The 12,660-nt window shown below is 47.4% G+C and overlaps 1 protein-coding gene across 1 annotated transcript in view; it reads left to right on the forward strand.

Annotated features, from left to right (window-relative positions):
- Positions 1-12,269, forward strand: part of Hck (HCK proto-oncogene, Src family tyrosine kinase) — a 43,265-nt gene extending 30,996 nt beyond the window's left edge. The window contains exons 11-13 of the mRNA XM_075962546.1: positions 4,975-5,128; positions 9,813-9,944; positions 11,774-12,269. Of these exons, the coding sequence (XP_075818661.1) occupies positions 4,975-5,128; positions 9,813-9,944; positions 11,774-11,976 (489 nt within the window). The 3' untranslated portion in view covers positions 11,977-12,269. The remainder of the gene's footprint in view (positions 1-4,974; positions 5,129-9,812; positions 9,945-11,773) is intronic.
- Positions 12,270-12,660: the final 391 nt, after the last annotated feature.

Here is a 12,660-nt window from a genome sequence, read left to right on the forward strand (position 1 = left end):
TAAATAAACAAGCATAACAATGTTCAGTGGTAGAGTTTGGCTAGGTGCATGGCACCCTGGGTTCTAGTCCCAGCGCTATACAGAAAAAAAAAAGACATATTCTTTGCCATTTGTCCTGCCCCCTTGACACAGCACAGACCCTGTTTTCCTCCAACCCTGTCTCATGCTCTCTACTCCCTGTGGGGAAACGTGGCGGACAGTGGTGCAGTGGAAATGCATGGCTTGGTCCAGGAGCCATCAGGGAAAGAGTCACCAGGAAGTGGTCTCTGGGAAGCTCCTGGGGATTAGAAATTCTGCACAGGCAGAGGAATAGGAAAGAGGGTCTCGACAAAAGAAAACGCCAGGACAGAAGCCCAAAGAGAAAACGAAGGGGCTGAGCCTGGTCAGCCAGAGCCTCCTGGGTGGTAGCGTGAAAGGGATATGGCGTGCAACCCACTGGGCGCTGAGGAAATTTGAGCCTGGTGGTGAGGCCCAGGTCAGAACTCATTTGAGTATGCAAACACCAGAACCACGGGCAAGGTCTAGCCAGAGGCTCTACTTTCAGAGCCCTAAATGCCAGAGGCATATGGAAATCAAGGCCTGGCACTGCTGTCCCAGTGACCCCAGTCTTCCAGGAACAACAGTGTGACCTGTTACTAAAGTATAACAATCAAACCAGCAGGAGCCTTGCCAGACAAGGGTCAAAGACTGCAGCATGAGCTCCTGTTGGGGCTGGGGATGTAGCAGAGTCAGCAGAGTGCTTACGTAGTACACATGAAGTCCCAGACTGGACCCCCAGCCCCCCATAAGCCAGCCGCGGTGGTGCACATCTATAATCTGAACACTTGAGAGGCCGAAGCAGGAGGACCAGACGTTCACAGTTATCCTCGGTAGTTTAGTGAGTTCTAGGTCGGCCTGGGCTACATAAAACTGTCTCAGAAAATAGAGTCACACGCTCCCTGTCACAGCTAAAGAAAACAAACAAGGCAAGACACTTGGCCACACTGTTGGCATTACTAGACACTTCTGAAATGACTCTATATGGAAGACAATGTCCTTACCTGTGGAGCAATCTTAGAGGTCAATCTCCCTATGAACCCTGGGAGACAGGCTCAAGGTCACAGAGCTTGGGAATCAAGATGAGCAGGTCCAACCGTGGGGCTATTTAGCCATGATGCTCCATTACCCCCAAGTTTATTTATTTAGTGTTCCTGCCCACAGTGAGCTCATGTAAGAACCAGGGGCATATGAGTGTCAGCCAGCGGGAAAGCACTAGGCACAGAGGATGGGTGGACTCAGCAAAGCCATAGCTCACAGCCCCGCTTCTGGAACTTATGTGTTATGTAGCTATGGGATGGTTATTTACTTCTCTGTGCTTTCATTTTCCCTCCTATATAAAGAGATAACAAAACTACCTCCCCAAGCCCATAGTAAAAACAAAAGAAAGAAAGTAAAACACTTCTCTGTTAATCAGTTTATAGTAAATGATCTGTAGTATCATCGTCCTACTAACTTTTCAAGCTATTCTCCTAAGGATGCCCTATAAATTTTCCACACTCTCCAGGTCAAAACCCGTCTCCCTCCACTACAGCCTCTATTCCAGACAAAATCAGTCTTGATATTGCATTCAGCAGTTGGGCCTGTTTCCACTGCCTTTGACGCCCCCTGCTGTTCATTCTTTGGAAGTGCACTACCTGGTCCCTCCTGGCTTTGCGTTTACTGGCCGGCCCTGCTGTGGTCTGTCTGCCGCCCCCGGTTCCCCAGATAATCTACTCTGATGATTCAGTTCTGGGCTATCCAGAGTCGGCCGGGTTTGAAGCTGATAATCAGGACAAGAATCTCTGTAAAGTGGATCATGATGGTTCTACCTCCACAAAGCTCCCAGGCAGTTATGTAAATTGTACATGCTGCTTTTTGGCAACCAAGATTCATCTTCCACCTCTTTTGTCCTAAGCTTTGTAAGTAAGAAAATCTCTAAGTCACAGCCATTTATTTTCCTACCAGAAGTTTCCAGAATAAGAATTCTTCACACTGACCGCACGCCATGGGATGGCCAACTCGGCTGCCATCCCAGCTGAGATCTAGCACTTTAAGTCGGTATACAGCACATGGAGGAGCTGGTGCTGCAGAACGAGATCCAGGAGCACATACATCATAACCACCAACGATGGAAAACTGAAGCATGGCTCTGATCAAAGATGGCAGCAGCTTCAACACCTGCTGCAGGCCAGTGGAGGAGCTTCAAGGAGCCTGAGAAACCCATGGCGGCTCAGTGGGGAGACGCTCAGTGCAGGAGGTTTCTGCAGAGCCCACAGTATGTGTGGAACAACTTTTTAAAAAGCAGGTCCTATGGGAAGATGCTTTAAAGGAATGGACTCACGAAATTGGAAGATGGAAGAACAGAGCCACACCTAGAGAATGATGGAAACAGGACGTAGAGATGCCGGGAACAGGAGCGATGTGAGAGGGTGCCACGGGACAAGGAGAGGGTGTTGGCACAGCAGCACTGCCCTGAGGCTGTGAGCCCTCTCTCTCATTGAGAGCGTGGAGGGGTGCAGTGAACTGGAGTTCTCTCAGATCCTGCCCCTGGATGTCCTGCCTTGTCACTAGATCACCCTGACTCTGGGCAACAGCCAGATAGCAACAGCCAGATATCCAAAACAAGTCTCGGTGATGGTCCAGTATTTACGGTGCTTCAGAAATCAGATACCTTGAACCAGATCAATGACTCATTGCAATGAATATTTGCACAAAAAGCTGTTTCCATGTATGTATGTATAGTGTGGGTGCATGTGTGTGTGTGTATGCGCGTGCATGCTGTGTGTGTATGAGCGTGCATGCTGTGTGACCCACTGCAGTTTTCAGCACCACTTCATCAAACAAATATGTGATGGACAGGTGGGAAGAGGGAGGAACAGAGCAGCACTGTACGATGGAGAGAGGTAGCGATAGAGATGCGACATCGGTGACAGGAGTGGGAGAAGCCTACGGTGGACGGGGACAGGGCAGCATGGCATTGCTGAGTAGGGCTGACAGGGAGGTGCAGCGGCCTGGGCTTGCATAGGCTCTTTCCCGAGCACACTGCCCAGTGGCACGATTGTCCCGGCTCCGAGCAACAAGATGTCCAACATGAAGAGCAGTTCATTCTCTGGACTGGACCTCCTGGAAAAAGCCCTGTCATCCATGCTGCCCCCAGGGGCCTTGTCAGTATCCATGGCTCATGCTACAGCTGGAGAACATGCTGGAATCCGTGGTCCGTGCTGCCACTCCATCCACGCTGATGTCTGAGATCCTTAGGGATGTCGGTGGTCTGTGCCACCATGGAAACCATATTGATGTCTGTGGTCCATGCTACTACTGAGGGCCATATGGATGTCCATGGTCTGTGTTGCCAGTAAGGGCTATGAGGGTGTCGGTAGTCCACGCTACAGCTGAAGGTTGTGCTAATGCCCGTGGTCTGTGCTACCATGAAGGGCATGTGGATACCCTTGGTCTTGGCTGCTGCCTAAGCCATGCTGATGTCAGTGGTCCATGCTACAGCTGAGGCTGTGTTGATGTCAGTGGTCCACGCTACAGCTGAGGCTGTGTTGATGTCAGTGGTCCATGCTACAGCTGAGGCTGTGTTGATGTCAATGGTCCATGCTACAGCTGAGGCTGTGTTGATGTCAGTGGTCCACGCTACAGCTGAGGGCTGTGCTGATGTCAGTGGTCCATGCTACAGCTGAGGGCTTGTGCTGATGCCCGTGGTCTGTGTTACCATGAAGGGCATGTGGATTCCCTTGGTCTTGGCTGCCGCCTAAGCCATGCTGATGTCTGTGGGCCATGCTACAGCTGAGGCTGTGCTGATGCTCATGAGCTGTGCTGCCCCTGGAGGATATGTTGAGGTCTATGGTCTGTTTGGTGTGGGAAGTCTTTCTGTATATGTGTTGCTTTTATTGGGTAGCAAAGAAGCTGCTTTCACCAATGGCTTAACAGAATATAGACAAGCTGGAAGAGATATAGAGAGAGTAGGTGGAGTCAAGGAGAAGCCATGTAGCCACAGCTGGAGACAGAGGTGCCAGACCTTGCCAATAAACTATGAGCCTCGTGGTAAAATATGAAATAATCAAAACGGGTTAACCAAAGATATAAGAGTTAGCTAGCAATATGCTTAAGTGATTGGCCAAGCAGTGACTTAAATAATATAGTTTCTATATGATTATTTCAGGAGTATAGGCAGCCAGGAAATGAAAAAGTAGCCTCCTACAACACGTTACCACCAAAGGCCATGTAGATAGCTGTGGTCTGTGCTGTCACCTCAAGTTGATGTCCATGGCTGTGGGGCCACCAAGGGGCATGATGGTGTCTGTGGTCTGTGTGGCAGCCAAAGTCCGTGTTGATTTCCATGGTCTGTACTGGCACCGGAGACCGTGCTGGGGTCCACGGTCCATGCTGACGACAGAGGCATGTGAATGTCTGTCGTCCATGATAGTGCCAGAAACCATGTGGAAGTCCATGATCCATGTTGTCACTGACTGTAAAAGGCAAGGAAGCTACTTTTGCTGTAGTATTGATGACTGTAGACTCACAGCTGAGAAAGAGGAACATAAAAGGCTTCCGTGACAACCTCTTCCCCAGCCCCGCTGTCCCCTCCCCCCAAAAGAAATAGTCTAGATAGGAAGCCATTGATAGGATGCTGAAGTGGTGCCTTCTGGCAGGGTGAGGGTGGGGAAGGACGCGGTTCTCTTTAAGGGGCTGAGAGTTCGGCCATGCTACGGTGAGTATACAGGCAACACAGAATTGACTTGGGTTTATTTTCTTTTAATTTTTTCTTCTTTCTTTCTGGGAGGAGGTCACAAGGGTGGACCTGGAGGACTGGGAAGTGAGTGTGATCAGGGTGCATTATATGAAACTCTCAAACAATCGATAAAAATATTATGTTGGGAAAAAATATTTCCTTCCAATTCTTCACGAGAATTAAGCATGTGAGAGTGACGCTGTCTCTTCCCGGTGCAGATCTCAGAGGGCATGGCCTTCATTGAGCAGAGGAACTACATCCACCGAGACCTCCGGGCTGCCAACATCTTGGTCTCCGCATCCCTGGTGTGTAAAATCGCTGACTTCGGCCTGGCACGGGTCATTGAGGACAATGAGTACACAGCTCGGGAAGGTAGGGAATACTGCTCTCCTGGAAGGGCAAAGATCTGTCCTAGACTAACCCTTGCAGCAGGCTTGGCTGGCTCCTTCTCGGCAGTGCGCTAGTTGACAGAATACCCAGCAAAGGCTGCTTGAGGAAGGCTTTAGTTGGCTCAGAGTTAGCACAGTCCATCCTGGTGGGTCAGGAAGAGCACAGAACTGGTCACACTGTCAGACAGATGCTGGTGTTCAGCTCGCTTTTTTTATGTGGTCCATAGCCCATGAAATGGTGCTGCCCACAGGCAGGATGGGTCTTGGCACCTCAATTAACCCTATGTAGGAAGTCCCTCACAGACACGCCCAAGGGCTCTTCTTTTAGATGATTCCATAGCCTGTCAGGATGATAACGTTAATGGTACACAGACTTGAAGAGGAACATTTCAGATCAGATTGAAGTGACGACTTCGGCAAATACAGGTAGCGGTGAGAGGTGAGAGTAACTTTATGCGCAGGAGACAAAAACAGCAATCTGAATGTCCACAGACAGGGCGAGCATATCAACTGCATCACCCACAGAGTGTGGCATCATGCAGCAGTGAAAAAAACCACACCGGGGGCTGGAGAGGGCATGGGGGCTGGAGAGGGCACGCAGGAGCACAGGCTTGACTAACACAGAAGGCCATAGGTTTCACCCCCATCACATCACACTCCAATGCCACCTGCAGCTAAAAGGGAGATGTGACATCAAATGAAAGTAGTGAGTCTAAACAAGCAGATGCCAGGAGGTTCCACAGGCAGGGAATCCAAAACCAGGCAAAAGTAATTTGTGAAGCTCGTATTGTTCCTCCCAAATAGCCCCAGACTGTCTAAATAAAAAGGAAAGGCTTTAACTTTAACTTAGCAAAACTGTATACAATAAGAACAATTGGGGTTGGAGAAATGGCTCAGCGATTAAGAGCACTGGCTGTTCTTCCAGAGGACCTGGCTTCAATTCCCAGCACCCACATGGCAGCTCACAACTATCTGTGACTCCATTTTCAGGGAATCTGGCACCCTCACACAGACCCGCATGCAGGCAATGAGCCACCATGTGGTTGCTGGGAATTGAACCCAGGTCCTCTGAAAGAGCAGCCAGTGCTCTTAACCGCTGAGCCATCTCTCCAGCCCCATTACTAAACCATCTTAAATGTCATATTCTGTAGATTTCTAAAGTGTTTGAAGACTATCTAAAATATATGTCTGATTTTGAAAATATACCCAACATAATTACAAATTTGATTGTTATAGATGACTAACTACAAACCTGCAATTCCTAATTGTCCTAAATAGTTTATAGTAGTAGCTTTCAAGGACTAGAACTTTACATTTTTAAATGAACTACATAGGTATAATACCTTAAACAAGAGTATAAACATATATACAGTATGCTAAAAAAAATAACCTTAAATTTGTAGCCTATATATCAATGTACAAAATTCCTTAAACAAGAGTAGAAACATGTATAAAGTATTTTCTAACAAAAATAATCTTAAATTTGTATTAGTATACAAAAATCCATCCAATGTAAAATAATAGAGATTAATAGTTGCTTTTTAGTTTAGAAGTAGATTCAATAATCTACCCTTTTTATCATTCTTATATGCCGCCTTTTATATATCTTTCAAAAAGATATCCCTGACTCTAAGCTCCTTTGCTTAGTTTCCTTCCTGACCATGACCAATAATAGCTTGCAACCAACCCCCCAAATGATGATAAATATCCACAACCCACCAAATGACCAAAAACACTTACCCCATCTCTTGGGAATGTGTGCATTGTGTTCTTAAAATTGCTTCCTGGTGTCTGGGGGGCAAGAACATCTTTAGGGGACCCTGAAAAATGAGATAAAGTCCAAGCCCTGGGAGAGCTTGCTGTTGTCCAGTCTCAGTGTGATGGGAAAGTTCAAGACTTATCTGAAGCCGGGCGGTGGTGGCGCACGCCTTTAATCCCAGCACTTGGGAGGCAGAGGCAGGCGGATCTCTGTGAGTTCGAGACCAGCCTGGTCTACAAGAGCTAGTTCCAGGACAGGCTCCAAAACCACAGAGAAACCCTGTCTCGAAAACCCAAAAAAAAAAAAAAAAAAAAAAAAAAGACTTATCTGAAGTCCTGACTAGAGTAGTCTATGAGGCTGGACCATCTTAACTAAGTGCTTTGAAGCTGTCCTGAGCAGTTTGTTGTCTAAAGCTAATCTTTGGGTGGTGTTTGTTAGCTTACTGGTGTTATCACAATCTAGGTGGATTCATTGTTGCAGGGCCCTATCATCTCCCTGGAGATCTCAGAGGCCTCTCCCGGGGAATGGTCATGGTTCACTGCAGAAAACTTTAACATTTTCTATGTCATATGCAGCCGATCTCCAAAAGGTTACAGGACCACAGTCTGTTAATTACATTCAGGTACACAAACCTAGTTCCTAGTCACCTGCTTCAGTCTCAAGCCTAAAATCAGGTATAGGAAGCTAAATGAAGCTTATTTCTGGAATTTGTTAGTACTCTATGTGACCATTAATATCGTGACAGAAAGTTTAAATATATATCTTATAAGTTTTGAGATAATATTTATACCTTAATAAAAGTATCAAAGAATCAAATAGAAATCAAAGGATGATGAGATTAATGGCAATAGAATACTTCCATAAATTGTATTTTCTTCTGTCCCATACCAGGTGGTTCTTCTGACCTGAGACAGAGATTTTAATTTTTCCTTTAACAAACGTATGGGTTTAGAGAAGGGGAGAGCCGTGCTTCAACTCCAAAGCCAGCTTTAATTTTTAATTGTACCTGGACCACAAAAGGCCCATTTGCCTTATGTCTGTGGAGGAGTTACAAAGATAGCCTCGTGTGACAGAGTGGCACAGGGGGAAGGCCTCGGTCACTGGTGCTGGCAGTGACACTGGCCCTTTCCCCAGGCAGGACCCAACCCTAAGAGCCATTAGCGTCAACATGGCAGTTTGGACTGCAGCAAGAGTCTGGGGCTAAGTGACCCCAGTTTTATCCCTGAGTCCTGGTTAAGCCACTTCCTTCCCCTGATGCTGCTGCTTTCATGATAAAGTCAGTCAGGTTTGTGTCCAGCTCTGAAAGGCTCCCATGTTCGTGGGTGCTTAGGGTGATGTGTGCCTTGCTGATATTAGGTCATTAGAAATGGTGGCCTAACTTCTCAGCCTACGGGACCACTCTGGCCTCGAATCCAAATGCCCTGCTGAAGTCTTTAAGATGGAATTGCTTGAAGATTTCTAGCTTTTTCCACCCCACAGCCCTGCTGTTTGGCAGCTGCTGGTCCTGCCCCTCAGCATTCAGCCTGTGTGCTCTGCCAGACATGATGGGACATGGACAGCAGGTGGCAGCAGAGAGTGCTTAAGGGGGGGGCATGAGCTCCAACATTGTGATTTTCCACATTGTGAGGGCACAGAAATAGTTGCAAAGGTGGGCATGGTGGCACATGCCTCCAACCAAGGCGTTAGGGAGGTGGAGGCAGAAGGATCAAGAGTTCAAGATCATCCTCTCTAGTCTCTGTAGTGAACCGAGGCCAGCCTGTCTACACGAGAGCCTGTCTCATCAAATGAATGACTAGAGGCTGGAGAGACAGGCTGCTCTTCCAAAGGCACTGAGTTCAATTAACAGTAACCACATGGTGGCTCACAACCCTATAATGAGATCTGGTGCCCTCTTCTGGCATGCAGGCAGAACACTGCATACATAATAAATAAATCTTTTTTTAAAAAAATTGAATGAATGAGCTGGGCAGTACATGTCTTTAATTCCAGCACTCAGAGGCAGAGGCAGACAGATCTTTGTGAATTCGAGGCCAACCTGGTCTACAGAAACCTGTAGGACAGGCTCCAAAGTTACACAGAGAAACCCTGTCTCAAAAAAAAAAAAAAATTTTATATATATATATATATATACACACACACACACACACACACACACCCTTTGGATATTGATCTCGTTCCCAGTCTGAGGATATGCTGTCCTCCCTCATGATGCTAAGCCAGAGCAGTGAGCTACAAGTCTGATTTAGTCACCAGAGGAAACAAAGAAGCCATGGTGGGAAGTTGCTGAACTGAGTGTTAATTGTGCTAAGTGGTCAAGGCAATTTTGACTTCTGGTTTTTGCTTCACAGTGGGTTTATCAGAGAATAATAAATCAAGGAGCGGCTACAGACCACGTTCACCAATCGGACTGTAATTCAGACAAATACCCACAAACAGCTAACCAAACCTGTTCTAGAGGGAAGGAGGGAGTAGGGAAGAAACACCCAGTGACTAGGGCAAACCTCGGGCAGCAGCTGGAATCCTCTCCTGCACCCCATGACTGGGAAGGTGAGCTGAGGTATCAGCTGTGGCCTGGACTCAGGCCTCCTGGAAGCTCCTCCATCCCCAAAGACCGCTAGGACTCCACCTCTTAGAGTTATAATTCACAAGGGGTCAACTGAACCGAAGAGGAGAGCCAGCACCTGCATTATCTCCCTGTGCCCATCTCCCCTTGCTTCCCCCTTGCTTCAGCTCTCCATCCTTGAGACAAATGTGTCTTGATACCACGGATCTGGGAGGCACATTGCAGGGACATCGCTGTTTGCAGGGGACAGTAGGAGCCCCTGTCCTGACTCCTCTCACCCTAGCAGAGCCCCAGCCCTCAGTGCTCCCCAGACTCACCCTGATTCTGCTCTGCCCAACCCTGCAGGAGCCAAGTTCCCCATCAAGTGGACAGCTCCTGAAGCCATCAACTTTGGTTCCTTCACCATCAAGTCAGACGTCTGGTCCTTTGGGATCTTGCTGATGGAAATTGTCACCTATGGCCGGATCCCTTACCCAGGTAGGGAAAGGGACATGGGTTTAGGGGTTTGTCTAGAGCCCAGTCTGGTCATGATCCATCTTGTCAGCTTGTCTGTTAAGCTCAGCTCTTGATCATCCCCCAACTTCTCTTCACCTTTCCCATGTCAATCAGAGGTACCACCATCCACCTTTCCTCGGCCTGCACGTAAGGATTTGTTGTTGGCTATCTCTTTTTTCACACACCCTATTGCACCTAAGCAATCAGAGCTCAACTATTTGAGCAGGAAGTAGATGAGATCTGGGGAGGCCGGAACTGGCAGGGCCTGGATATGGTGAAGAATGTATGTGCTCACTGAAGTGTCTACAAAGCCATGAGATGGCAGACGACTGGAAGGAAGTCAGATGATTTTTTTTTTGGAGACAGGATCTTACTATGTAGCCCCAGCTGACATGGAACTTGCTATGCAAACCAGGCTGGCCTTGGAGACCCATCTGCATCTGTCTTCCAAGTGCTGGGACTAAAGGTGTACACCACCGCACCCAGATGATTTTTATCTTTAAGATAAAATCTTAAGTATCATTGAGAGTGGAAAGATGGATCAAAGATTAAAAGTACTTACTACTCTTGCAGAGGATGGGGTCCAGCTCCCAGTACTCAGGTGGCAGCTCACAACCATCTATCACTCCAGTTCCATGGGATCTGGTGTCTTTTTCTGGCCTCCAAGGGACACCAGCATATATATGGTGTATATATGCACATATAATACACAAAATAAAAATAAGTAAACATGAAGGGTGCAGGCTTTGCCTCGTGTGAATGGATGAGAGTACGTGAACAAGGTGTCACCAGGCACCTGGGTACAGGGTGGTGACACTGGCAGCAGAGATAAGCTGATGCACTGGGTCACATTTCAAAAGAAGCAGAGATAGTAAAGGGGGGCTGTCCTGGCATTGAAGCAGCTTGGGACGTTTGTGTTGATTCACTAAGGATGGTATATAGACATCCAGGTAAGACATTTAAGGTTTCTTTGGGTTTCAATCTGCTTTTAATCATTGAACCATCTCTTCACCAATCCCCCAAGTTAAAAAACAAAACCAAAAATAAAAGTAAAGTTGGTGATCATAAATATTTCATGGTTGTAGTTATAGATAACAAATGTAAACTTAAGTAGAATAAGGAAATGATCCTATGTAGAGTGACCTTGAGTCTGGCCACTTGTTTTGTGGGTATACTAGTAAAATCCAGGCAGAAGATTATATAACCTACATCCATTCAGATGCCTGAGACTGTAATTAACAAAACGGCCACAGGAGTGCATACCTTTAATGCTAACAGAGGCAGAGGCAGGTGAATCTCCATGAGTTTGAGGCTTTCTGGTCTACATAGTGAGTTCCAGGATCAGAGCTACACTGGGAGACCTTTCCTCAAAAATAAAGACGGGGGCTGGAGAGATGGCTCAGCCCTTTAGAAAACTGGCTGCTCTTCTAGAGTTCCCAGATTCAATTCCCAGCACCCACATGGCAGCTCACAACTGTCTGTAACTCCAGTTCCAGAGGATCTGATACCTTCATACAGGCATACATGCAGGCAAAATGCCAATGCACATAAAAATAAAAATAAAGATAGATGATAGACAGAGAGACAGACAGACGATAGATAAAATGACAACCAAGAGTGGTGGAAATAGGTTGGTTAATGTTCTGCCTCGTATGAGATCTGGTATGGCTTGGTGGCTGGACAAACTCAGCAAGTGCACAGCTATCAAGGCCTAGTTTCTGTATCTTCCCCATATAGTCAGATGGTAATGGCAGCTCTATTTGCCAATACACACACACACACACACACTAAATTCCACTCCTCTTTCTCAGGCATGTCAAACCCAGAGGTGATCCGGGCACTAGAGCATGGGTACCGGATGCCTCGACCGGAGCACTGCCCAGAAGAGCTCTATAATATCATGACCCGGTGCTGGAAGAACCGACCAGAGGAACGGCCTACCTTCGAATACATCCAAAGTGTGCTGGATGACTTCTACACGGCCACTGAGAGCCAGTATCAGCAGCAGCCTTAAAGGGCAGGCCATGAGCAGAGCCAAGCTCCCGGAGTACCTGTGACGTCCTTAACCTCTGGGCCCACTTCCAGACACCAACCCCCGCTTTACACGCTCCAGCCCCAGACTGTCCAGCTGTCGAGTGGGTGGGTGGACTTCACAACCTCTTCTTGACTCTAGTCGTCTGCAATCTGCCATTCTCAGGGCCTCCAAATTGGTATTTGTTATTTGCCTGAGATGATTGAATTCAAGCTATAGCTGTGGTTTAAATGGGAAGCTTAAAATAGTATTTAAATAAAGATATGAATGTCAAAGGCTTTTCTCAAAGGTTAGCTTCTCTGTTCCAAATGTCTATTTGCCTTCTTGCTGTCTGACATATAGGAGAAGAAGGACCTTCCCAGAGACCAGAAGTGCGAAGAAAAGAGAGAATCTAGGTGGGGAGATGGCTCAGTCCATAAAATGCTTGTCCTGCAAGCACAGGGACCTGAGCAACCTCCAGAACTCACGCAAAAATGCTGGGTGTGAGGTGTGCATTTGCAATCCCCGTGCAGGGGTGGAGACCAGAGGATGCCTGGGGCTCACCTGATTGGTGAGCAGATCGGGGAGAGACTCATCTTAAAGGAGACAGATGGGATCTGACCTCCACACACACACACACACGCATGTGCGCCTACACACACACACACACACGTGCACCTACACACA

Source organism: Microtus pennsylvanicus, chromosome 2, assembly GCF_037038515.1.
Source record: "Microtus pennsylvanicus isolate mMicPen1 chromosome 2, mMicPen1.hap1, whole genome shotgun sequence".
NCBI classification, from domain to species: Eukaryota; Metazoa; Chordata; class Mammalia; order Rodentia; family Cricetidae; genus Microtus; species Microtus pennsylvanicus.